A 26,653-nucleotide genomic window follows, 5' to 3' on the forward strand; every position below is an offset into this window, starting at 1 on the left:
CTCGATTCTCGCAAGTAATATCGCATCGCAGCACGCTATTCCCTAATTCCGTTGAAAACCATGACGGAAACGTACACTGACGTAGAAAATGACCAGTCTAACGTACGTAATACATAGCCAAGGGATCTTTCAGTCTTCGTCGCGGAGGCTCATCGAATATTTACCTAGCCAGCGCATTGAATATTCTCACCCCGCAATAGATTTCCAGCACGATGTAATGTAAGTCGTCGTGGCACTGGCGAACGCCACGTATCTGGTGCTCTACAAGTCTCGATCCTCGAAACGAATGACTTCACGTCGAAGAGAAAAAGTCTCCCTTTAATATCGCATAGAACACATACAACCCTCAATTTTTCTGCTCCAAACAATTATTTAAATCGAAAGAGATAACAGGAGAAGTCCTTCCAATACGTTCAAACCATCGTTAATCGCGCGAGAAGGGGATGAAAAGTCGGTCTTGATGCTTCGCAGCATTTCTCGCGTGCAATGTTCATTTGTAAAATACACGGAGCACCCAGTATGGCTGAGGAGTCGTGCCAGGAACTACCACGAGGAACGTTGTGGGGTGGGTTCTGCCGTAGGGGCGGCGTGAAGCGGCTGTTCGAATAGGGCGGGTGAGTATCGAATTTTCACTCCATCCGAGGGCATTCGTATTAATATTTTACGGGATTCCGGGCGAGTCTGCTAAGCCAGCCGGAAACGATGCTCGATGGCGCAGATGCGCGGCGTCAATGGAGGTGAGAAAGTCGATCTTACGGGAAAATGTGGCGCGAGAAAATTGAAAAAGCGCGGAATACGACGGCCCATAAAGCGTACGGGAAATACGCGTATTATTCGAGGAGATGCACGCGTTTCGATGCTGAATCAAGCGATATTAGCTGCCTGCGATGTCGATTCTACACCTCACACACGCATATTACTTCCACCATTTTTATAAATTAGTTCTACACGAACAAGATCATCTAGACTTCAATAATGAATTATCGATTTCAAAATTTATCGACGTTACACTGGTGAAACAGTGAAACGTTGGAATTTCAGAGTGGCTAAAGAAAGGGGTAGTTGGTAGGAGGGGGTAGAAATTGTAGGAAGAAAAAGGAGAAGGACAAGAAATCCGTAATAATCCGGGAACATTTCTTCCAGATTATTTCTGCCACTCTTTTTCCAACCCTTTCCCCAAGGGTTGGCAAAGGGACGCACAGGTGAACGCGCGCGAGATTTATCTCGTGCGTTTTTCCCGTCGCAGCTGCGTGAAAACTCGCCCTGTCTCTGGCCTTCACCCTCTGTGACAGTCTGCTGGCGATCTTTTCTTTATTTACTTGGAAGCACCCCCCTGGCGAACGGTATAATGGGATTTCTCGTTTGACAAGATAAATCAGTGATTAATTTCTTGGGTTCCCGTTCGTTAGTGCGATTATTATCGCGGCTGTGGCTTCTAAAAATTGTAACATTGTCCAACCTGGGTGCCGCTTCTTCTTTCGAATCGTGAACTATTTTTTTTTTTTTTATATTCACAATTTTCTTTATACGCGATATTAAGGATAAATAATTGCATGGAAACATTGAAATTTGATTAAATCAACGAGGCGACAATCGAAATGCAGAGGGGATGGGCGATCTACGGTCAACGAAAGATGGATTAATTTGCGATAAAATTAATTAACTTGTAACGCGGATGACGTGGCCACGTGGCGTTAATTAACTTCAACTATACATTCGTCTGATTCCCCCCCAGAAATTAAGCAAATTTCGGAAGTTTGACCGCGGCCAACTTCGTTTAATATCACGGAAGTTAATTAGAAGAAAAAATCAGCCTCAAGTTTAAAGTAACTTTAATTACAAAGAAATTACGAAGGCAAGGTTGACGAATGAATATTATCTCGAAAAACGGTTCGTGGTGCCAATCTGAAGAACTGCAAGACTTCACGTGAGCCTAGATGAGCCACGTGACGAGATTCACCCTCGATTTGATAAGGGTTGCCGTTATCACCACTCCGTGGCAAACAAGCGCGAAATACCTTCTTAAAATTCCCCGCCAACAGAACCAATATCCTCGAATCGAGTGAAAAAATGCACAGCGTAAATTATTTAATCGCGACCCAGATCTTTCGTCTTTTAATCAAACGCTTTTCGACAAACAAAACGTTTGTCCAGCATAATGTAATTATTCCTTAATAAGACTCACTGAAAAGCGCATTCCTCTGCACCCAGAGTAATTATAAACGTTTCGTTCGTTTTCAGCCTCGATAATTATTTCCCAACGATTGCGCACACGAATGAATTTTGCAAGAAAACAAATTTGCATGCGCAAGTGAAATCTGTCAGCGGGTTAAATTAATATTTACCGATTAACGGGTTGAATCGTCGTCTTGAAAGGATCGACGTTTGTTTCGAGAGTTGACGGGCGGAAAAATCGCGAAGGAAGCAAAAAATGGAGAGCAATCCCCGTGGAAGATGGTATCGAAGCGGTGCAATTACAGGGGCCGCGAGCAATTACCCGCGAGCGGCGGGAAAAATTTAAATTGTCCGTCTTCCGCGGGCTTAAATTGCCACGAACCGGATCGCCGCTGTCCTTCATCCATCTCCCCGTCATCCGAAAATTTATCTGCGGCCACGAGGACTCGACTGGGATAAGGGACGACGCCTGGACCAGGCCAGGAAAATTGTGCCGCCACTGAAATTGAAGCTTGAACCCGCCCAATCCGGAAGTCGACGATATTTTGACCAGACACTCGACGATCGTTCAATTTTATTTCGTATTTCGTAGAACATCCCTCGAAAGACGTCTTCTTCGAACGTCCAGCAGCGACAAACCAGCGAGAGGGGATTTATGGGCGGACTAGTCGACGAGGAAGGGTGCAAAACAGCGGCCAGCAAATATTAATGCGCTCATTAGCCGCTCCTCGTATTCATGCCATGAAAATTCATCGTTTATTATGTAACGATGGTATAACAGGGTATATTACCGATTAACGCAGAGTCGCCTCGATTCATCCGTTTCCTGCCACGACGGATTTTAATCTGTCGCTTCGGGGTGGACGATTTTCTTTTTTAAATCAAACTGATGCTTAAAGGATGCTGTACAGACTGTTTATTTGCATCAGATAAGTCTGCAATCTAACTTAATCGCAGCGCAGAATAATTATATTCGATATAAATCTGCTTCGAAACTGGAATAGTTTATAATCGACAATTTTAATTGAAAATTGTACGTTCAGACAGCGAGAAGAATTGGTAGAGTCGAGATAATTGTAAGCAACTATGTAAGTGCCTGAAAAAGATTGTTCGTGCCAGTTTCTCGACGCGCAGCATCCCTCCGTGTCCCACGCCGCGCCAGAGGCCGCAATAATGCTGGCTGGCCTCGTTCGCCTGTCGCCTCGCCGACGAAACCGGAAACGAGGTGTCCGCGGTTATCTTTTTGGAGCACGCTGCGCAACAGGGCCGCGTACGCGCGCGGAAATGTCCGCGATACGATGATGTTCTGGCAGCGCGCGAGAAAAACACGCGAGTCGACCCGATTCTATTCGCGGAGACACTCACGGCCCTGCTCGTCGTTTCCAGAAACCGCCAAGAACCGCGACCAGGCGACGACGCTAACCGATTTCAACTTGTCTTCTCGAAGAATTTCAATAAAAAAATTACGCAAGCCTCGTGTCTTTGCGATTACATCGTGGTCTCAGATGAGGAAGGAATCAATTGTAACCCAACGAGGAGTTGATTAATAACGCCATTTTTACGTAGCAGGTGAATTCATCCCCTAAAATTTTCCACTGCCCTCTTCTTCACCCCGCCAGGGCTATTCAGAAGCGTACAATCCATCGTGGGCCATTAATCGCGAGCCAATATCTTTAATTAAACCGCGGGCAGGGCGCACAATTTCCTGCCCCCGTCGCCATTCGAACCTACCCCCTTATCGCCGCTGCGGAGGCCAGAAGGAGTCGATCGGGGAAAAATTCCTTTGAAATTCTACTTCAAAGGCGGTTCAAGTTTGACGGCGATGTCACAGGCAATCCACTTCCGGTCTTATTTACTAAATCGACTCCTGCGCTGGCGGTCGGACGAGGGGACGAGGGGTGGGGGCCTGGGGTGGTGGAGAACGAGTCTCAGAAGTATCTTGGCAATAAATATATCGGCTTATAGTCGTCTCGAGGAGTTTCACAAGTCATCAGAAGCTCGAGAAGCCAAACTCTCTTGGCTCGATGAAATAGCACCGGGTCCCTTTGGACATTTCCAGCCCCCTCCTTCGACGGCTGCGCGAGCCTCGTGGCCTCTACTCGAGATATCGGGACAGGCGAAAAACTCTCGACGCTGCTGCTGAGAGACTTAATGGAAAGCTCCTTCGTTTTTGACGGGATAGAGGGCTCGATTTGGGGATTCGCGTTCGACAGAGAAGACTTTTAAGCCCACTTATCCATTCCTCACTTCTTTTTTTAGGAAATTTTTGCAGCTACCAGCAGACATTTTCTTCAACTACGGTGATTAAATTAGATTTTTGTTCAGTCTGAATAATTAGAATTTTGGAGGATCGAATTTTCGCCAGTAACGCTGAGAGTTTTCAAGTCTCAAGTAGCCACGTGGGGAACATCTCCTTTACAAGGATTACCCAAGCATAACGATCGGATATAGACGCACGCAATTCCTGCGCGACGCTTCCGGAAGTTCGACGGCGAACCAGCTGCTCGATCCAGCCCGATAAAGCGGTCTCGATCGAACCTCGAACACGTAACCCGCGTTATCTATTAGCCACCGCGCGTGATAAACGATCCCCTTCCTTCCAGGAACGCGAACTTCGCGCGTAAATCGACTGGAAAAGGGATAAGCTGGCTGTTCCACTGGGATTTCCCTTTTTCTAAATTTTATTCTTAGCTCTTGGCCACGGAACAAGTACGTCAAAATTTACGAAATCTTACAAACTTCCACGAGAAATAAACTAAAAATAAAACACTGTTTACGAAATCGAAATTTAGCGAAGCATCAAGCGTGAAAATCGAACTCGTATTCTAAAAGGGAAAAAGATTGCCAACGATTAACGCGAAATTCGAGTTTCATCCCCCGCGAAGCGGTTCTAAAACACACCCCAATTCGATTACGCGATCACTGAGCGAATCTCAAGAAGATCCAAGGGATCCAAGTCGCCCAGGAAGGATCCCCGTGAATATCCAGGATATCGCGTTACCCGTCACATGATAGATTACTTTCACTGAGCTACGAATACGTCACTCCCGTCGCGAGAATAGATTCCGCGCCGCGGAAATTCCATTCGTCCTGAGCCCCGTGCCGCCCCAGCGACGAGGAAATGGCCACGTACGGTGGAGAAACGTGCCCCAGGGATTCCGATACCCGGGAATCCCGTACGATTCGGGTCCCTGTCAAGTCACCAGGGCCAATTATCGACGGAGACTTGCTCGAGGAAAGATTTCGAATGGCTGAATTAAATATTGATTCTCTCGCCACCCTCTTCTCGTTACCTCAGACGATTCTAATGTTTCTAGAATTAATTATCACGAGTTCAGTGATTCTGATAATTTACAAGACACACATTGTAATTAAAGTAACGATTGACTCGACAACTGGACAACCCTCGAAGCTATACCTTTGACAACTGCACAACAGATTTCAGTTACGTTTCACCCCTTCTCGCGGACGCTGTTGTAAAGGTTGCTCTCGATTAATTACAGCTGGGTATTCAACGCACTTGCAACGATTAATTTTGGTTGAAACCTTGAGAAACACGAACTTACCACCCCGCAAGGGTGTGAAAAATGTCCACGCCTGATAGCCCCCCGAAACTGGGAAGAAAGGACGCGGTGGGGGCTCTCGTTCGAAGCTGCCGCTCGCGAAAGTGCACGCTCATTTCCGCGCGCGCCTTCAATGGCCACGATCTCGTTCGACACCGTGTCAGCCGCATTTTTCATCGAACCAAAAGGTGGATGAATGGCGATGGAGTCTTTCGCGAGACTCGAGGGACGTTTGGTCGCCTCGCAATTTTTTTAAACCCGACCCCGTGCTAGTTTCGAACGCGTTCAATGCCTTTCAACGAACAAGAGAGACTCATGGACTTGACTCAAGAATCTAACACGTTTCTCCGCTAAATTTCCTGTCTTTAAACGCTACTTTAGTCCTTGATACTATAACAGCAACAAAAAGAGACGTTTTGTACCTATTCTCGCGTTTTATCAGTAAGTATACCAGTTTTTCGCCAGTTCAAATTTCCCATGGCTACGCGAACATCCGCGAACAGTGCACGCTGAATAATTCAGAGTTTTAAACAAAGTATCGCGGTCCGCGCGCATCGAGAATCTCTGTTTCCTCGTCGACGGCTCGTAAAACAACCGCGACCAGTAGTGAAACAACGTCGAACGAAAGTCTGACCTGTTGTTTTCGTACGAAGTCCAGTCACGCCATGGCCGTCGTGCACAGTCCCCATAAAATTCAACCATGGAATGTCGCTCACCTCAAGCCATGCATAAGTCATTCTACGGAACTTTTCTTTCAGCCAAACGAGACGATCACCTTTTTTTCCCCCTCGTCCTCGAACGAGATCGCCAGGTTAATTCGTCGATCCGTTCCGGCTGAATTGCCGTCGCGAACGAGACTCGGAACTTTTTAATTAAACATACGGAAAAATAAATTCGCAGATAATATCGCGCGAGACGGAGCAGAAAGGCACGCGCGTCGCTTAGAATACCGAAGCGGCGAATTGAAGATTGAAAAATTAATTAAAATCCTCCGACCCCCTCCTCGTTTCCGATCCATAAACCAAATGGAAAAATTAATATTCACCTCTCCCCCTATTGTACGGGCACGCGAATTTCATATTAATTAAAATGTATTCTTTAAACGCCGCTCGAAAATACGATGTCGATACGGGGTGGTTCCCGTGTTCCACGCGTCATCCCCTACGCGTCCACGCTTCCGTCCCGTTTCGATATTACGATACGAGAATTCGATATGAACCGGGCCATTTTTTCTGCCGCGTTATAAACGATTAAGAATCAACGGGGATATAACATGTTCACATTCGTCGCTCTGATAACGAGAAAATCTCATCATCACCTTAATCGAACTTCCATCTACGAAGAACGAAAGGAATTAAAAAAATTCACTGTCGTTGCTCTCAACTTCTGAAAAGAGAAGCTTCTAAACCCTTTGCGTTACAACCTCGAACGCTTCCAAGCGAAACCACCCCTGTTGCTCGAGATAACCGACTGGCATTTAACGCGAACCTCGCGTTTATTGAAGACCAGAGACGTAGCCAAAAACCGTAGCACAGGGTGAAAAGTGGCGAGACGCGATGCGGGGAAGTACGTCGATAATGAGACAGGAAACGGTGGAGGGTGTACGTGTAGCGGGTGGAACACGCCTCGAAACATGTGCGACTCTAACGATAGCCTCTGGCTTACCGGCTGATAAGGCCTGTCCTCGTTTATACGGGGAATAAAGATAAGCCACGGTTTGCGGAACGGTTCCATTAAAAAGGAAACAGGAAAAACAACGCGACGGATGCGGGGGTGGCGGCGGACAAGGGTTGGAATCGACGAGTGCGCGCGGCGCACGACGAGGGGTCGAAGGGCAGAACGGGGGATGACGTCGTGCTTCCGAGCATAATTTGCTGTTTACGCTGGGCAAAATAGAATTTTAACGAGCAAAAACCTGGCGAACGATCGACTACGAGGCAGGAAGATCGTTTTCTCGGAACGGCGGCCCCGTTCGCCGGATACACCCGCGTCTTCGCGTAACTAATTCCGTCGACCTTCGTAACACGACGATGACACGTTTAATAGAATTTAATAAAGCAATAAAATATCGCGGAGAACGCGAGGAGCGCGTCTAATAAAGGGAACGAAATTAAAACGAGGGGAGAAGGGCGAACGTCTGCCGTCTAATCATAAAATCGTCATAAACTCTCTCGAATTCCGCTTTGTGCGCGCGCGAGAGGACCTCCAACAGAAAACTCTGTTTCTCGAAACAGTTTACACGCCTTTGAGGAGGTACAAATTGAAAGCGAAATAGGGCCGAGTTTTCGCGCGTCGCGCGGCTCCATTTTTCTCCACGACCAGACACTTTAAGAACCCACACCCTCCTGCGCCAACCACCCACCCTTCAATCCCCTGTCCGCGTAAACGGGCCGCTCGCGACGCGACGCGACGCCTCTCGCGCAATCTCCACCGTTATTTCAACGACGTACAGACGACGTGGAATCAGTGTTTAAGTAAGTGAAATTGTTCTATCCGTCGGGGAATTTTCCCCGCGAATTATCTGTCCGGGAAATGTCTGCTACGCGAGAGAGGAATTGCCTCTGTATTCTTCTCTCGCGTAGCGGAATTTTTCCCGACGAAACCGTCGCCGTCGGGCTTGTCTCGGGAAACTTCCACCCCCCCAACTGGCGAACGCGTTCACCAGCGAAGAGTTGTTCCTTTTCCATCGCGCGCGCTGGAATTCTCGAATTCTTCGACTTTGAGAACGTTTATTTACCTGGTCGATTTTTTTAAACAGCAGCGACAGCCGCAAAATGTTTTTATTCCCCTCGCGCAAGGGTGTAATAAATTATTTTCATTCGAGAGTGGATTCTGGGGCGAGAGTTCTCTGAACTTCGAAAGCACGGATTCAACGTCGAGGAAAGATACGACGTTTCACCCCCGCAGCGGCGGCGCAGAGCGATTTTTCGCGGTCTACGTGGCCCCAGTGTCACACCCCTTCGGTGGCCATACTGATGATATACAAACACGTTTCGCGTGCGCCCCTCCTGGGACGCGTCTTATTTTACAGTAACGTAAGAGGGTGAAACGGGGGCTGATTTGTCCTGTTAAAAGTGTCAACCACCGCGTACGGACAATTTTTTAACGTTTGCTCGATGGAAATTGTTTACCACGGGTAAATATCCTACGTGTTTAGATTACAATTGGGTAAACATTAATATGTACAAGCTGCGTTGCTTCGAGGTTGTTAGAAACTTGTCTACCCTCTTTTAAGTCGATCGAATATACGTTGGCTAAATAATTTAGCTCGTTAAACGCTTTTGGCGCATTTTTCGTATCGCCAGGTTTGTTACCAGAGAAAGTAAAGCAATTTTTTGGTGCACGATATACTTGCTACCCTTGTGTAAGAAATTTCTAACGTTGAAATGTAACTTCGCAACGCTTGGTCGTCGCGAGAGGATCGTCGAGATCGCGAGAACGAAACGAACGTGTCGTTGGATGGTAATTAAAAGGGATGTCTCCAGTTGAGCGTGCGTTCGCGTGGGAGGGTGGCGGGTTTAACGCGCGCGGAATCAGGCCACGTGGCGCGAGCGAAAGCGGGTCGCGCGACGCGTTCAGGCGATGGGTACACACTGGTTTATGGCTTACCATCGTCAGGGACGCGCCCGTCCCTCGAGCGTACTGGAATTCCGGGACACTCACCTGAAAGCAGAGAAAAAGAACGTCAGAACATTACTTCAACTTTCCACTTCAATTCTACGCAATAAATAACAGAAAAAAATTTGTTACACAATTGAAAAATACTCGATCACTTTACAGAGCATCTTGCTAAACATTCCAGACAAAAACTAAAAATAATTAACAAATACATTCTACAGGCAAAATTATAATTATCGCTAGCTGTGGCGAGGTTAGAAAAGTTTTAATAGAATTGCAAGTATTTGGTTGATTCGCGTGATGATTAGCGTGATGTTGAAATGGAAGATCGTGGATGTTTGTTAATAAAGACTCGTCTCTGGTTTTCTCGTCGGAATCGAGGAACAGACGATTCCAGGGGCGCGTCCGCAAGTAGTGACGGTCGACGCATCGTCAGACGCCGGAAATTAATCCGAGGGAACGCGATGCTCGCATCGCGATGGGACGCTCGTTTCTGCCGAATGAATACCGCGGCAGTCGATCAATTTCGCCAAGATACACCGCGGTCTATTTAAACGAGCAACAACAAAAGCCACAGTGGGAACAACAGGGAACTCTGCAAGAGCGTCTCTCGAAGCCAGAACCGAGAAACAACGTCGCCGCCCCTCGATTGTATGTACAAGCTACAAAAACGTGCCAGAATAAAATTTCTACGCCTGCGAATAAACGAGAAATTAATTACTAGAGCGTACAAAAAATTGTAATCGTTCAGAAAATTAATACGAATTTTCAAACAGTCCATTTCTTTACCTCGTTGTGGTTCTAATGGTTAAAATAACATTCTTTTCTGTCTATTATTAAAGAAACGCGAAAGAGGGTCACTAAAAAGTTGTCTGATATACGAGACTTTGCAGACACTCGTCTGGTGGGCTCGGTTCCGCCTAAGAACAGAAGCGTTTCATCGCGTCGTCCCCGCGGAGATGCAACTCCTTTTGAAAAGCGACGCCGCGGGGCGGCCTCGTCATGCCACGTCCAATTTGTGCGTGCGTTTTGAAGAGCTGTCACGCGCGACCTGCTTTCCCAGGAAAATTCACTTATTAGCGTCGTTCCCCCAGCCTGCTACACGTATAATATTAACGTTTTAACCGCAAGCACAGCGGCTATCCCTTATTGGTTATTTTCGAGCAAGATATTACTCGTAACAAAATTAATCGCTTCTTCTAATACGAGATAATTATTCTCGTAAATCTCAAGGATAATTGTCTCCTTTAAGTCCAATAAATAGAAGATTCGATGCTCGTACGAATTACAAAAAGTCGAAGTGCGGTGGGAAGCAAAAGATATTCGTAAAATAAATTTCGTATCATCCGCACAGATTCCCCTCAAGACGAGGTGGAATATTAAATTCAACCCGGTTTGCCTCCGCGCGTTTCACGTGAAAAATCAATAGCGCGTTGTTTGCATTGTGCGGCATACTTTGTTTAAACGACTACACGTGTGCGCGCTTCCTCCTCATTTTTCGTACGCGCCGCCCCGTTTCGTTTCAACGAAAAAACAACACACGAGGCGGGGTTGATTACGAGGGAATTAAAAATAGATCGTGGCATTCCCCGGCTTCTGCACGATTTCGCGTCGACATTTTCGACGCCGCCGCGAAAGCGAGGACGAATTTTCCGCCTCCCTGAATTTAAAACACGAGCAACGGCGAATAAAAATAGAGGAGAACGCGACACCAGTAAGTGCCCAACGAAATGAGTAAGAATTTCAATTAATCGCGTGCGACGTGACCGGTGTACCGACCGTTTATCGTGATTTCTCGCTCCACGCAACCTTCTCGCGCGTCTTACAACTTACTCGCACCCTAATTCTTCACATTTGTGACTTTTATCGTAACATTAATAGTAAATCATTTGGCAAAAGCAATGAGACAGACGATCGAATGATAATTAAGTAACGATACAATTTTTCAGTCTTATCATTGGACACTAGAAACAAAAATATACCACTGCGAAAGGAGGCAGAATCGGTTAGAAACGCGTACACGTAAATGGCCAAAGAACGGGTCGATGGGGTTTTATCAGGCTGGTCACGCAACTCCCACGATTGCTGGCCTTTTTCCCTGGCCGTTACTATCGGACACCCTTTAACGTCGACAACGAGCGGCCGATAAGATCGTGTCGTTCTTCGATATTCGCTATTTATGGGGGATGGCGGGGCCAGCAGCATGTAAACGACTATCGATGCGAAACAAGCGCGGTGGATGGCACGTGAACGTTCCAAGAGCACTTCCAGCTGTTTCGTACAACACTCTCAAACCCCCTTGAATGCTATAACTCCAAAAACTCACGATAATATTCACCAAACGAAGAAAAACATTTTTGCAAACACCTAATCGCTCAAACGAGAGCTCGTAACTCGTTCCCGTGGTACAATTAACCAAACGAACTCCCGTTAAATAGAATCCAGCCCCGCTAAACCGCGAGCCCTCACCCCCGCTCAGGAAGCCAATAAAACACCCTCTCACCGAGCGAATAAAAGCGAAAACAGAGAGGGAAGAAAAAAAAACACCCTCGTTATCCGCGCAACATCTACTCCATCTCGACTAGAATCAATCTCGCCCCATCATCCCCGAACAAAAACCCCATTCACCCCCGTAACACCCCCGCGCGAGACAAAAGAAGCAGGAGGAGCAAAAACGAGGAAGAAATCCGACGGAAGCGGCGCTCTGGCTCTGGTGGAGGCAAGGTGAAAGGGCGAAGGGGGTTTCTCGGGGGTGGTGGAGGGGCAGAAGGGTTGGTCGGCCAGGTTGGCGTTGCTCGCGGGCCACGGTGTAACGTTGCAGAGCGCGGAAGGGCAATTTATCTTGTTGTATTAGCAAATGGATGATAATGACGCTTGCGGAGGGTTCAGTCGGGGGTTGAGGCGCCACAGGAAGCACCGCTGGCGAGCAGCAGCTGCGGTTGCCTGTAGCGCGAGTCTTAAATGCACGTGCATTAGTGCGCCGTCTTAAGTGTGCGACGCTTGTATCCGTGACGGGTTTCCTTTGCCGCTGGAGGGTGGGTGAGAGAGCGTGTCGATACGACAGGCCAGTTCGCGGCTAAGTGAACCGGTGTTTTGTTATTTAAGGCGCTGTTTTCTTCCGGCGAGCGATTCCTCTTCCCTCGACCACCGCAGGATCGTTTCCCACCCCTTCAGTAAGGAAGAGTGAAGTTTCAAGCGTTCCATCGGGGATTTTAAGGGATGACGAGAGGGAAGCGTCATCGCGGAGGGTAGGTGAGAGAGCTTGTTTTTTTTCTCTCGTGGAAAGTTGAATGTTTTTCAAGGGTTTGTTAACCCATTAAGCGTCGCCAGGTTGAATAAACGCGACTCGAACATTCTTTTTCCCGGGTGATCGAAGGTAATTTAATAAGACGTTGAGAATTGTTCAGTTTACGGGGACTGCGGAACTAATTACGTGCAATTCGATGGCTTAGAGGGTAACCGGATTACGTTGCGCGGATAAAGTGTCGGGTAAACTGAGTTTCAAGATAATCCGCGCGCGTGTAACAGTATGTAACGTGTTACTGTGTATCCGTGCAACACACCCTGCTTTTTAATACTTCTTTGTTTAACGATGGGAGAAAACGAAACCAGTAGAAGCGCTTTTTAGAAGAACAGCTGATAGCAATCCTTTTAAACGTTACAGAGTCTCGATCTTCAAAAATATAACACGCGATACTTCTGCAAGCTCTTTAATCTTCACAAGACCAAACAGATCCTTCGAAAACATCGACTGCTGAGTAGTCTCGATAACCATCATCCATTATTCAATGCTCCATCGCATCGCCAAAAGTTCCACGACTATTATAACAGCTTCCATCCCCAAACTCCAAAAACTCTGAATAAAGCCTGAAAACTATTCGTTTCAACCCTCTCTCGAAAGAAGCAAGAGGAAACGCCATGAAACGCCAGCAACCCCTATCCAAACCAACCCTCGCCTCGCGTCACCGTCAGACGTTCCAAGACGCCGTGGCGTCTTTTCTCATTGTTTCTGCCCGCGTCATAGAAACGTCCACTGGTTACAATACTAATTGGTGGCTGGCTGACGGACAGGCTGGTAAACAACCGTGAAAGCATCCGGAACCAGGGCACCCCTCCAGCCGCGGCCGCGAACACGACTTTCCCACCCTCCCGCAGAGCAGCGACAATGGGGGATGAACGGCCCTTCGTGCTCCACGATGGCGTAACGACTCGCGTAAATTGGCGACGATCCTTAGCGCCTGTCGTCTTTTACGGCTACGCGATCCTCCTCTACAGTGTGTCGATTTTTATGCACAGAATGTCAGCCAGACGAATTTTGCTTTTTGTAATTTCTCAAGAAAGTGCGATGAACAATTTGAATTTGATACAAACGGTGAATGCGATTGAATGTGAAGTCTGTTGGAAGGATTTCTTGTTCGTTTATGTCGTCTTTTTTAATTAATAGGAGTGGATAAGATTTTGTTAAGATCTTCCATGATGGAGTGTGTGCAGGAACTTATTACAGAGTGATTAATAAACAGCCAGCGATTTAATTGTTACGAAAATCGTTGTTACGAGAATGTTCGCGAAAAAATAAATCATCGTTAATACCGCGAGTTCGCTTAATCAGAGGCGAGGGGGTGCGCCTAATGAATCCCTAACGCGCCCTTCCATTAATCTTCCTCCGATTCCCCGGCCCTGGTAACACGCATACATCGCGACTATAATGCAGTCATCATAACTCACGCCTCGCGAGCTTCGAATACACTCGCCAATTCTAATTTAGTTACCAGCGAGCGGCGAACTACGCTGCCTCGTAGGCGATTTACATCTTCGCACGCTCGCGTCGAAACGGACCCAGCTGAGGATGTTGGAAGAATCGTTGCCAGATTTTTCTTCAATTATCGCGTAACGATTATCGACGAACCGCTACATTTATATTACGATTTGTTGAGAGCAATTTCCGTGCGTGCATCGAGCAGATTTTACTTTACTTTAATTAAGGCAAATTAAATGTCCCACGCTTTTTCACGAAGCTGAAACTGTCTTCAGAAAATATAATTGCGAATACGTTTCTCGACGTGCACGTGAAATTCCTTTCGATTCCGCCTCAACTTTTAATACCCCGCGTATTTCATTTAATAACGAATTTTCTTCCCAATTAACTTTGTCAAACTTTCCCAGCCGAACGAATTCATGGCTCGCTGTTGTATGGCAAAAAATGAACGAATCGCGGGCGAACTTTTCATTTTTCGACCCTCTCTATTGTAGCCACCATCCGCGAGTCGACGGAATTAATTTCATTTCTTATACAAGTCGAAAGTTTTTTATGTACCGTTAGCCACACGGTGGAGAACGCGCGGAAATCGCGTCTAAGAGATAAGGCGAGGGTGGGTAAAAGCGACGGTGGAGGGAATCGAAGCCAGGGGGGGCAACGCACAGCCACCAGTAATGAGAAAATCACAAAAGCCAGGCTGTCGGCTGAATGGGCCTCCGCGGCGATCCTTTTTCGTCCGGATGCTCCGATCACCTTCGAGTAATCCGTTTTTCAATCTTATCCGCCCTCCACGGATTTGTTCACCCTTCGTGGGACCAGGGAATATCGCGTTCCCATCGAGCACGCGGCAAAATGGTTGGATTACCGTGCATTGTGTCGTGGTAATGACGCGCGTTCGAAAGAGGAGCGTGGCGACGAGGTGGCGGCTGCAGCAGAGGGGCGCGGTGGATCTATGATTGCTTATCACGTAAATGGATTTATACATACGCAACATATTTAGAAACAGAGCGGTGTCTACAATATTAAATCCATTAATTGGCAACGTTATTAATTATTCATTATTAATTTCCCCCCGGTAATTTTCGAAACATGATAATTTCCAAATGTATCGAGTTGCATTATACGAATTAATATTGCACGTAATAAAATGTAACAATAGTAACAGGTGAACAATGACGATTCTCATAATTAATTCGGCCGGGGAAACTTTTTACCGTGGAAACGAGCATACGCGCGGCGCGCGCGGAATAATTCGTATCATTTAACAATTAGCCAATAATTCGACGCCGTGTGCAGCCTGGTCGATGGAGAATGGCGGGCTATTAATGCAAATTGGAAAATATTGGTTAACGTTATCTAGTAGGCGGGTTGTCTACGGCCGTTTAGCATATATTCAGGAACACGTAGCGGCTATTAACAGGGGATGGCGAGATGCGGGGTGTAGATAGAGCGAAATTAAAGCAAAGGCTGACTGAGCTGTTTCCGGTTCCTCCAGCCTGGATAACCGGTAATTGAATAAAATATCCGGATAACGGTACGATGCTGGTGGGCTTAGAACAGCGATTTTAAGGGCTCCCCTTTCGAATTGCGGTTCCATCGAATTTGCATACGGCCGTTCGCAAATTTTTCCCGGATAAAAATCACGGTAATTGCACGCGGACGACGGACGGCGATTCGCAGTTTCAATTAGAGCGCGGCAAAATAAGTCGCCAACAATCGCTGGGTGCAAACGAACACAATTTGTTCCGAGCAAGTAGCGTAATTAATTGAAGAAGCGAATAGACGCGGAGGTGGCACTCGATCCGATGAATTGAAATTTCGCCAGGCTCCTGCTGTAATTTACACCGCTTCGAAAAATCCCGAAATTCTCAAAGCCGGGTACAACAAGCGAAGGAAAAAAAAAAACAAAAAAATACCGTGGCAATTGTGAAAAATCGCGAGCGCGATTGCGAAATAGCCGCGGCGCGCAGGATTTGCCAGGGAAAACCGCGGAAAGCCGGTTCTGAACGGAACGCGAATGGAGTTGCGTTCAGAGTCGCGAGACGGGAACGAGGGACCGTGAAACGCCAGTACAGGGGTTGAATTTCGTGGGGGTATCGGATGGAACGCGCGGAAGGGGCCGCAAAAATGCAGCCAAGGGAAACGTAACGTTGCCCTGCGAGCCTTTGTCTCGACCTCCGGCCTCGTTACACCATCGACGCGTGATAAAGGGATCTCGAGCGAGGCGGGCGGAGGGTTAATTTCGTTGGGGCCATTGATGGCTGAAACATTTATGGCGCACGGTCGCGAGGGGGTGGAAAAGTGGAGAAGCTGGTTTTGGGGATTGTTTCGCAACGCGAGTGTTTTTCACGGTGGATATTTTGGGCAGCGTAGTTCGATGTTCCGTTAAATGGATATTTTAATGTGAATAGAAAACGAGAAAGCGATGAAACGCTTTCGTTTCAAGAATTTTGAAGATCTATTCGATTTTTCGGATGAGAGCCGTACAATTTTGTGATCAGCGATAATTAAGCTTCGATGGGGAAAAAGGAGGAAGGAACATCGAACGTTTGATCGTGCGGTTCGTCGAAAGTTCGTGGTATCGCTGGCAAGTTTTTCTCAAACATTTCTCTTTCTCGGGAGAGAAATGTTGACTCCACGGCCGTTAATGTAGCGGCCAGTGAGGCAGAAACACCCCAGAAACTAGGAACGATAGTCTCGAAGCCGTGCGTAATCGCGATCGACTAGAAACTTGCGAAAAAGTACGCGGTGAACGTGTTTGCTCGTGTTGTTTGTTCATAAAACGCGAACTAAGCGAATAAAAGTAAAAACGTCCACCCCGATACATCCTCTCATATACTGCTGTACAAATTTGCTCGATTCCCGAATAAAAATTCAAAGTAAACTATTTAAAAAATATATATTTATCCAGACTTATCATCAACTCGCACTAAATTAACTGGGAAGCTCCCACGATATCCTCACACCAGATGTCCCTCACGCAAACTCCGAAATACAACTCCAACACGCTAAATAACTGAAACACCACTTCAACAGCTTCTAAAACTGAACAAATACAACCTACTTCGCAACAATTTCTACTTTAACCTCAAAATACACCCTGAAGAACCATCGAATCTGTCACCTAAACCACATCAACGAATAGCCAGAACCATGCCATTTAACACGCGCTTTGTTTCATCTCGATATCTCAATCCAGTCCTGAGATATGGGCCCCCAAAGTTCAGCCCCCAAAAAGCGCGCGAGATGTAGGTCAATCAGCTGACCTACATTTTTTCCAGGAAGTGTTTACGCACGTAGTAATAGTAATAGTAAAGATGGCCGCCACGCGAGTTCATTCATAAATGTTGAGATAGGTCAGTGACGCTAGGTGCGAGCGAGAGAACCGATCGCGCGAGTAGGACAGCGATAGAGAAACGCGAAAAAATTAGGCCTCGCTTCCAACGACGATATCTCCGGAACCGGAAGTCCGATCGGGATGATTCGCACGGCGTTTTGAAAGGGAGGCTTCCGCGCTTCTCATATGTAAGATTCAACGTGCAGTGACTATTTGTTGCGAAGTTATGGAGAATTGAATTTGTTGGTTTTTTAATAGAGCTTAATGGGGTTTAATTGTGATACTGATGGGGTTTTGGTGAACGTGATGGTGTTAAAATTGAACATAGAGTTACTGTTGGATTCATGGAGGAATGTGACACTAGGTTTTTGCAAGTTTAGGTATGAACATGTGATAGATAATTATTTGAAGATCGCTACGGTGGATCTTCTTGAAATGGTGGACGAAGATAAATTAATTATGCGACATGCCGTGTAATATGACGAGTCGAAAACTTGAATAAGGTAAACCAAGGTATTAACTAGGAAAATCTTCGATAAGATAACGAGGACCTTCGTCAAGCAATTTAACAACCCGAAGACAATTCGAAGCTGCTAATTAGGCAGTCCAAGGAAGTGTAACGCAAAGTTGGAGGAAATAATTGCGGAAACTAACGCCCAGGAAAGTCCTCAAAGGCATAATTAATATATAAATTCAGAAGGCAATTAAATAAATGAATAGGATCCTCGCAATTTCTTCCGCTCCTTTCTCATCTCGAGCTCGCCTGCAGCGATCAAAGAAATAAAAGAACGGATCCAGGAAATAAAGATCATCCGGTCAACGAATCAATCTCGCGTTCACGTCGCGACGCAACGAAAAGGCTCGATCAACGTCCACGCGCGTTTTATCGCCGGCAGACGAGGAAACAAGCGGACTCGAGCGAGTCGAAGGAACACGCCTCGAATCGCTCGGCTGCTTCCTCGCGACGACGTCCCGCGAGTTTACGGCGCAACTCCGTCCAACAGCCGTTTCCGCGAGTATATCGCCTCGTAAAAGGGACCAGTTACCCGCGTTTCGACGGAAGGACCGATATTGGGCTCTCGCGCGAGAACAGCGACGCTTAACTGAGCTAGAAAGAACGATCGTAAAGAGAAGAAAAAATTACACTTTAAACAGACAAATTTTCCAGCCATTAATTTGCATCGAATATCTTGGACACCCTTTTGAAACTCTCAAATAAAGGAGAGACTTCGTGTCGAGTTCGATCCTGTTTTTTCAGCGCGCGTAGAAAACGAACGCTCGCGTGTAGAACAGAAACGCAGAGGGGGTTGAAAGGTGGCGTGCGTACAGGGTGTAAGGACGAGGTAGACGGAAGGAAGGCGGGTCAGGGGGTGAAATTACACGTTTCACGATAACGTCATTAATCATTCTGTTTCGAATGTTCGCCGTGTAAATAGAGGATCGTTTTGAAGCGCGGCCGTTTCCGCGCGGATTATCTCCCCGGCGTCCATGCGAAGCGGAGCCCAGCTCGCGCGGTTTGTAAGCGCGCATGAAATATTGAACTATTAGCCCGCGGCGATATATCATTTTAATATCGCTGGAATCAATAGCGCTGTCCGTTCGGTTAATTACGCGTCCTCTGCGGGAGATCATCCCCCGCGCGACCAACGTTTCGACGCTGTTGTTCCTCGCAGTCTTCTTCTCCTTTCTTCTCATTCGCGCGAGCCACTAAAGAAAACTTTAAACGCGTTTAAAAAGAAACTTAACATCGATCGCTGACTGTGCGAGATGAAAATCATTGAGATGAAATAAAAAAATAAAAGAACAGTGGCGCGATCTGAAAACGTGGACGAGGCAAGATAAAAGTCAGAAAGCGCATCATCCACTAAAGAAAACTTTAAACGCGTTTAAAAAGAAAATTAACATCGATCACTAACTGTACGAGATGAAAATCATTGAGATGAAATAAAAAAATAAAAGAACAGTGGCGCGATTTGAAAACGTGGACGAGGCAAGATAAAAGTCGGAAAGGGCGACGAAATTCATTGTAATAAAACAGGAAACAGGACAGGGGGCGAGGAAACGAGAAAACAAATAAAAGGAAGCGCGAAATAGGAAGCAGCGAACGGGTTCGCCGGATCGGTGTCGATATCCTGACGCCTCGCGGCGCGCTTCCTGCTTCCGTGATCCCCGTCGACGACGATGATCGTTCAATCACGCCTAGCATGCGATCCCGGTGATCTAAAGAGGTAATCCTGAATCGAGTTTTCAGATAGTAAAAACGGATCAGAGTAACGTCGAATAATGGCCAAGATAAATGCCGGTGATAACGCTGATAGAGGGGTGTAATGACGGTTCAGTCTGACGTCTAAAGCGTGTGCTCGATGAACTCGAATAGAACGAAGTAGATAAAAAAAGTGTTTCAACTTAAAATCGTGTCGATAAACGAACAGCTGTAACTTTTTAAAAAATTGCCACATTTTTGTTAATTACGATTGAAAATTTGCTGGTTAAACGACGAGTGAAGACTTAGACGCGTGAGTACGAAAGAACAAATAGAATATAATAGTGAGTGGTGTGTGGAGACGAGGAAGGCTGGCTCAGCATTAGCCGGTTCTAATCGAAACTGGGTAAAAGCTCGTTATCGGGATTGTCTGGAGCTAAGCAGAACGGGGCTAATAGCGGAGCACAATGGTCACGGCTCGTGGTCGTGTGAAACGTGGCGCGTTGCACGGGATTAGGCTTGCTGTTGCACGGTCGAGTCAGGGGTTCGCACCCCCGCGTTCGAACGACGAGCGTCCTCCAACCGTGCTATTTTAATTCACCTCAGACCGCCCATAGCGATTAAAAATTGTTTAGAATTATATTTGAAACCGTCAGTAACGAATCGAACGAAACTAACTAATTACAACTCTCGACGCGATCCATTTAATGCAGCCTCCATTTGCAAACAGAGATGGGTTGCTAACGTGCAATCGCTATAGTGGAATTTGCTAATCGCGACGCTCATAATCCCGCTGCAATTAAACAACTAATTTAATCGTCTTATCAGATATATTTCGTACACGATAATTGGAAAGTTTAATCCGTAATCGGCGGGCTGATTAAAATCTAGCCGGTAATTTTCCTCGAATTATTCCCTGCCCTTCCTCTCGCGCGACTGACAAACTCGCGATTCGATTTATCATACGTTTACGCTTCTCGTTCGCAAAAATAGAATTTCATCGCGCGCACAATGATACGATGACATCGGATATATTTCGAACCTCGAAACATCATTAATCTCCAAGGGGTAGTTCGCGATCAGACTTCTCTCGCGCGTACACCCCGCGTCAATGAAGATTCTAGTCAATGGCCAGACGTATCGTCGCACCCGCGGCCGCTGGAATTCGCATTTCTCAACGTCCACGGGTGCGCGCGTTCGCACGTGTCTCCATCGATCAACCCCTCGCGTTGCCACTTAGCTCGCCCCTGGACAACCTCCAGCGACGATCACGCGAGAGTCGTTTAAAAAACGACTACGCAAAGAGACGATTCGAAAATTTTCTTCCTCGAATAAAAATTATGGCAGAGGAACTGCGAACGTCGAACTCGAGGGTGGATACTCGCGCGATGGGGGTAGAAAAGAGTAGAGAGAAAGAGATACGAAGAGGAAGGATAGCAGACAGGAAATCGACTTCTCGAGACTGGATCGCGAAACATAGCCGGTTCGTGGGTTTAATTAAACTCGAGAAAGTCGGTCGTGCACCACCACTGTACACAGAGACACTCTTTGTAGGGGTAGCTTCATTCTTCGATCTGTTTTTCAACTGTGAACACTCCACGTGTCTTGGCGATTTTGTAGATCGATTGAAGTGTGAATCATTGGTGAGTATAAGAGCATAGAGGGATGTCTACGCATGGTAAAATCCTCTGACATTTTTTGCCGGAACATTAGCCTGCTTTTCACGTCGTTTCGAAACTTGAAAGGGGGTGGAAAGTTCTGGGCGACGGACGTGTCTTTGGCCGTCACGCGTTGTACATTAATTTTCCACGGGGAAAGTGAAAGATCCCCCACGGAAAATTCGCGATCAATCATTCGACCCGGAATCGCGAAACCGACGACGGTACGAAGTATCAAATTTCTGGCGTGGATTCATGAAAAAGGAAAAGCCGGGAGTTTCCACCGAACTGCCGTTTCTGCGATCTGAACATCTGTCTTCCTTTTTCTTCGCTGGCTGCTATCATTTTTCACGGTGTACCGTGTGATAATCGTTCCCAGCGTCGAACATCCCCCAGTCTCCCTTCAGAATTTATCGAATTTCATCCCCCTGTCGAATAAAACGCGTCCCGTATTTACAGCTGGCTTGTCGATTGACATTTTCCTGGGCATTGCCAGCTTTTATTCCGTCACCTGCGATGCCAATTGATTACCAAGATGTGAAATCTAATTTTTAATTAAATAACAAGAATCTTGGTCCTTTAACTATTTAAGAAACGAAGAAAATGTATGATGAATAAATACCGATGTTAGAAATTTTAAATTATTTGTATCTCGCACATTTCCTTAGATATTATACGCAGAAATTTTCAATAAACCTGCAAACATTCTCAGATTCTAAAATAGTAAGACACTTATTGTTCATAAAATAATTTGTGCGCGAGTAGCGAAAAAATTGATCGTCCCACATTCTTCCAAAGAAGAAGAAGAAGAAGAAGAAGAAAATAGAAGCGAGTGAACGAACAACCGGTGGATCCAATAAACGAGAACAAACAGAGGAGCAAGGCGATCAGGATGACACGCATCGGCGGCTCTTGGGATTTGCAGGATCCCCGGGGTCCAGACTGGCCAAACGGGAAGTAAAAAAAATGAGCACGGGACCGGTGATCCGTGTTGAGCGGATACCCACCCGTGGACGTCGTCGACCCGTCCGCCAGATATATTTTTCATTTCGTGGCGCGAACGCGACTGGCATTCTTGAAAACGCTCGCTGCGATTATTCCCTTCTCTTATTGTTTCCAGCTCCGTGGTTCGACCAAAAGTGTTCGCGATCACGTCTCAAAGTCGTGGCCTTTCTCGTACATCTTCTCACAGAATTTTTACTACCCTCCTCGAACGCTACAACACTTATTTCTTCGATTTTGCAAATTCTTACTGCTACTGATTTCCAGAATTTTTATCGAAATGAATCACAGAATGGAAAAACAGGGGGGGGGAGAAATCGCAGAAAGCGGGTCAAACTAATTAAACCGCGGTACTGCATTGAAGAACCCTTAATTTTCAATGAACACGAATCGAAATCAAGACGAAACATCCGCGAGCGGTGGATAAATGAATAAATCCCGGGAACTCGAGGCTGCGTAACCTGGCGGCAATCATAAAGTCCGATTCGCGAGCGGCGATAAATGTTAATTAACGTCTGTAACCGGGCATTTACAGCTTCGCCGTCATAAATGTCCAATCAAGTGGTGAAACTTCGCGGTTCCCTAAAGCTGTCGAGAGTTACCCCTTCCGTAGCGTTTGGTTCCCACCGTGTCCTACCCCCTTTCTTTCCCTCTTTCTTCGCCCTCGCGTGCGCACCCCCGGCGTCGTCCTCGTATTTCTAAGTAAATTCCGTGGAATAATTAACGTTTAATATCCAGCCAGCGGGGGGTGTGACGAGGGGGGTGGGTTTTCGGTGTGTGCGTCGCTTTTCACGGTTTGCGTCACGGGGAAGCCGGATCGGCTCGAATTAACTACAACCACCGCGGGGTTGTAAGCTGAAACGGGCCATGGAAAGAGGGGGATTTGCCTCGTTTGATCGGGGCTCAACGCGGGAATTTTGATCATTCCTATGAGTTCCATTTAATTTAGACAGAGCGAGCCATCGCAACTTCTAAATAACCGTATCGATTTTCTGCCGCGCGCTACCCCGAAATACCCGCGTCGACGTAATTAAATCTCGACGAGTGTACGTGTGTACCCCGTAAACGTTTCTATCGACGATTTATTCGACGAGCATAGAACGCGATTCGAACGAAAACCTTCTCAAACATAATTAATCGCTCGAAATATTCTTCTGTGCGACCAGAGAGAGAGAGAGAGAGAAAGGGAGCCGTTGGGTATTCAGAAACTGAACGAAATCCGGATTAATCCCAGCGGAAGCCCCCGGAAGACGCGAGAAACGTTGGGACAAGGGGTGAACGAGGGTCAGGGTGGTCTGACGCGCGCGCGCGCGCACGCTCGCCCACGCCTGTCAAACCAATTAAGCCGGTTGTATTGTGCAGGCCGCTTTTAGGGGCTTTGTTGCAAACCACCGGTTATGGCCGCGCGACCGCGTCTGTAATGGATCAGTTTTATGGCTGACGTGAACGACGTGTCCCGCCAAGGCCGGCCGCACCGAGTTCCTGTTACATTATGCCGGCTAGCAACGAGCACGCTAAAACGCACCGAGTGGAATGTCAGGTATGCGTCTAATGGCTGCTGTTCCGCCATTTTTCTCCGTCCAAAGGTATCACGAAATTCGAGGTATCTTGCTGGGACTCGATGAATAAAAAGATCCTTCGAAAATGATTGCAAACCTAGTCAAACATTGAGAACCATCTGTTTTAAACGATCCTACGAAGCTTCTATTGATTCCAACCGAAGGAGTCTATCTCAAACCTCTCAAAATGGGAACAAACACTCTCTCAATCCCTCAAAGACATAAATATGCGATCTTCAAACAAGAGAGGTCATTCTGGATTACCTTGGGAAGCATTTACGAACAGTATTAACCGAAAAGTGCTGTCGCAAACCTCGCAGAACATCATCAAACATCTTCCAACAGCAGAAGCCATCCCTAACTATTTTGCGAGGGTCCTAGAACTAAGTGGGTCGAAAAAATTGTACGACGAACCTCTACAAACAATCTTCGAACACCAAAAGCTCAAACATTCGTTCGTCATAGACCGTCCCATCGAGCCAATCGACGCGGAATCACCTACGGTGATCGATGCGACCCAAAGCGACGTCCACGCACAAAGCGAGCACGGGGGATGCTGTGAATAGCTGAAAGCGGCCGGCATAATACACTTCCGTTGTCGTAGCGTCGACTGGGCCATGGGCTGTGGATTACGCGCGCGCGTAAAATCCCTCTCCCTCAGGGGAAAGCTGAGCACCCGCGCGTTACCCTTTGTAGCCATGGTCTAGCTCCCATCTCTCTCTCTCTCTCTCTTTTCACTGGTATCGAAGCGCGCGACTCGTGTGTGATGTGGTATTTCCAGGAGAACGTTAATTAATAATTTAATCGAAGAGCCTGTTTCGGTCGCGCAGCGTCGGATCTGCTGTCTCTCTAATTAAAACCGACCCCCGCGTGACGAACACGCTATTACACGTACGCGTCCCTCTCTTTCTCTCTCTCTCCCTGCGCGTGGACGCCGCGTTAGGGGGTGGCGTGGCGACGCGACGGACACTTTCGAGGGAAATAAGAGAAGCAGAGGATCGGTGCCCGTTGGAGTCGCGGCACTTTCGACCTTTCACCTGACCACGGTTCACCCAGCTGGCCCTCCCTTGAAAATCTGACGGATTTTTTACGGTAGAACCACAAGGGGGTGAGTTTCGAGTTACACGAAAAGTCTGCGATGGATTTGGTGCTCATTAATTGGATATTTTCGACAATTTTTGGCAGATTTGAAAATCCTCCAATTAACCCCCTTTTATCCTTGCATATCACATATATTTTTAGAGCAGAGTTTTACACGATTTGTTCGCACGATTTGATCGAAACGTTTGATATATTAATAAAAGACTCGTCGATGTTCGTGGATTTAAGTGAATTTGTAGTTCAACGGATTGAAAATCGTCAGAATAGAACCGTCGAAACTAAAATAACGGATCGAGTTGTCCGCTGGTGTATCTATATCCGCGAAGATCAATTAACAGCGGAGTCTGGATACCGTTTCCAGCCGAAAAGGTACGCGTAACACACGCTCCTGACTATTTCGAGTAATAATTATCCCGCGCAGCGAGGTTAAACGAGAAAATCCAAAATTACACGGAAGACAGGCGGCAGACCCGGGGACTCGACCGGGAACACGGCGAACCGGTGGATGTTCACCGTAATATTACATCCACTATTAACCCGCGTAACGAGAGCTCATAAGAAAGGTACACCGTCGTAAACAGAATATTTTATTACGCGGGAGTAATGATGAAAATCCTGCAGTTCTAGGCTGGCGCGTGCGGAAATACACCGCGAAATAATTCCATGCTATTTATTACGCTATCATATCGCACATTTTTCAAAAGCGCCTCTCCGTTTTTGCCTGGCAACATCGAAACGTTTACGCATCATTCGAACGCGACACTGACGCTCTTTTCGTTCTTGGAATTTCATTTACTTAAATTCATTATCTCCACCGCTATTTAAAATAAAAAAAAAAAAAAAATGTTTCAATTGGAAACGTTAAAAGTTTTTAAAAAGAAAAAGAGCAACGCGTCGCTTTAAACATCCTCGACAAGTAGCTTCACGGCCAATTAGCGCAGCAGACAGCAAAGCGATCGTTTAATAGTCAACATCGACGAGGCACGCTCTAACGAAGCTAAAGCCGCGCTGAAAAATTCAGGGAGCCAAAGTGGGAGGGAGATGATGCAGAGGTGATTAGGGGATGAAATTAGCCGAGGACTAAGCAACGCTTAGACCCTCGCGCCCCTCTGGGGGATGAAAACTCCGGAGACGATATTAATACAGGCTTTCCGCGTGACGCATGGTCTAATTTCCTGAAAGTCCATTAGAGGGATCTTGAGCGGTTCCGGGACAGGGAGCCTGAGAAACTGCCCTTCCGTCGAGACGCAGGACTGAAACGACTATGCTGTACCTTTGCGTCAAAAATTAAATACAATCCCTCTTACTGGGACCATCTGAGGGAACCAAGATGGCCACGTACATGCGAATGTTTAGCCAATTAGTTTCCCTCTTGTAGCAATAAATTTCATCGAAAATAATAAAAAATAAACAGCAAATATATATCGTAATCATGCATAGAAAAAATATACATACAATCCCTCTTACTGAGAACATCCGAAGGAACCAAAATGGCCACGTATATGCGAATGGTTGGCCAATTAGTTTCCTTCTTGTTGCGATAAAAGAATAAATAGCAAATATACATTGTAACCATATATAAAAAAAAAGGAATTGACGTGTAATAAAAGGGCAACAACGTAAAAAGCCTACACAATCGATCGAAGTCCACGGAGGGACGTGGAATCAGCGTGGAAAACGG

At 46.7% G+C, this 26,653-nt stretch overlaps 1 protein-coding gene across 16 annotated transcripts in view; it reads right to left on the reverse strand.

Moving 5' to 3' along the window:
- Positions 1–26,653, reverse strand: part of Heph (polypyrimidine tract-binding protein 1 heph) — a 294,035-nt gene that overhangs the window by 98,199 nt on the left and 169,183 nt on the right. For 9 of the 16 annotated variants that reach the window (XM_076901330.1, XM_076901329.1, XM_076901328.1 and 6 more), the window contains one exon: positions 9,348–9,401. The exons of the other annotated variants lie outside the window; for them this stretch is intronic. In XM_076901330.1, the coding sequence (XP_076757445.1) occupies positions 9,348–9,350 (3 nt within the window). In that variant the 5' untranslated portion in view covers positions 9,351–9,401. The remainder of the gene's footprint in view (positions 1–9,347; positions 9,402–26,653) is intronic. 16 annotated transcript variants of the gene reach the window in all.

The sequence above is a fragment of the Xylocopa sonorina genome, chromosome 9 (genome assembly GCF_050948175.1).
Source record: "Xylocopa sonorina isolate GNS202 chromosome 9, iyXylSono1_principal, whole genome shotgun sequence".
NCBI lineage: Eukaryota > Metazoa > Arthropoda > Insecta > Hymenoptera > Apidae > Xylocopa > Xylocopa sonorina.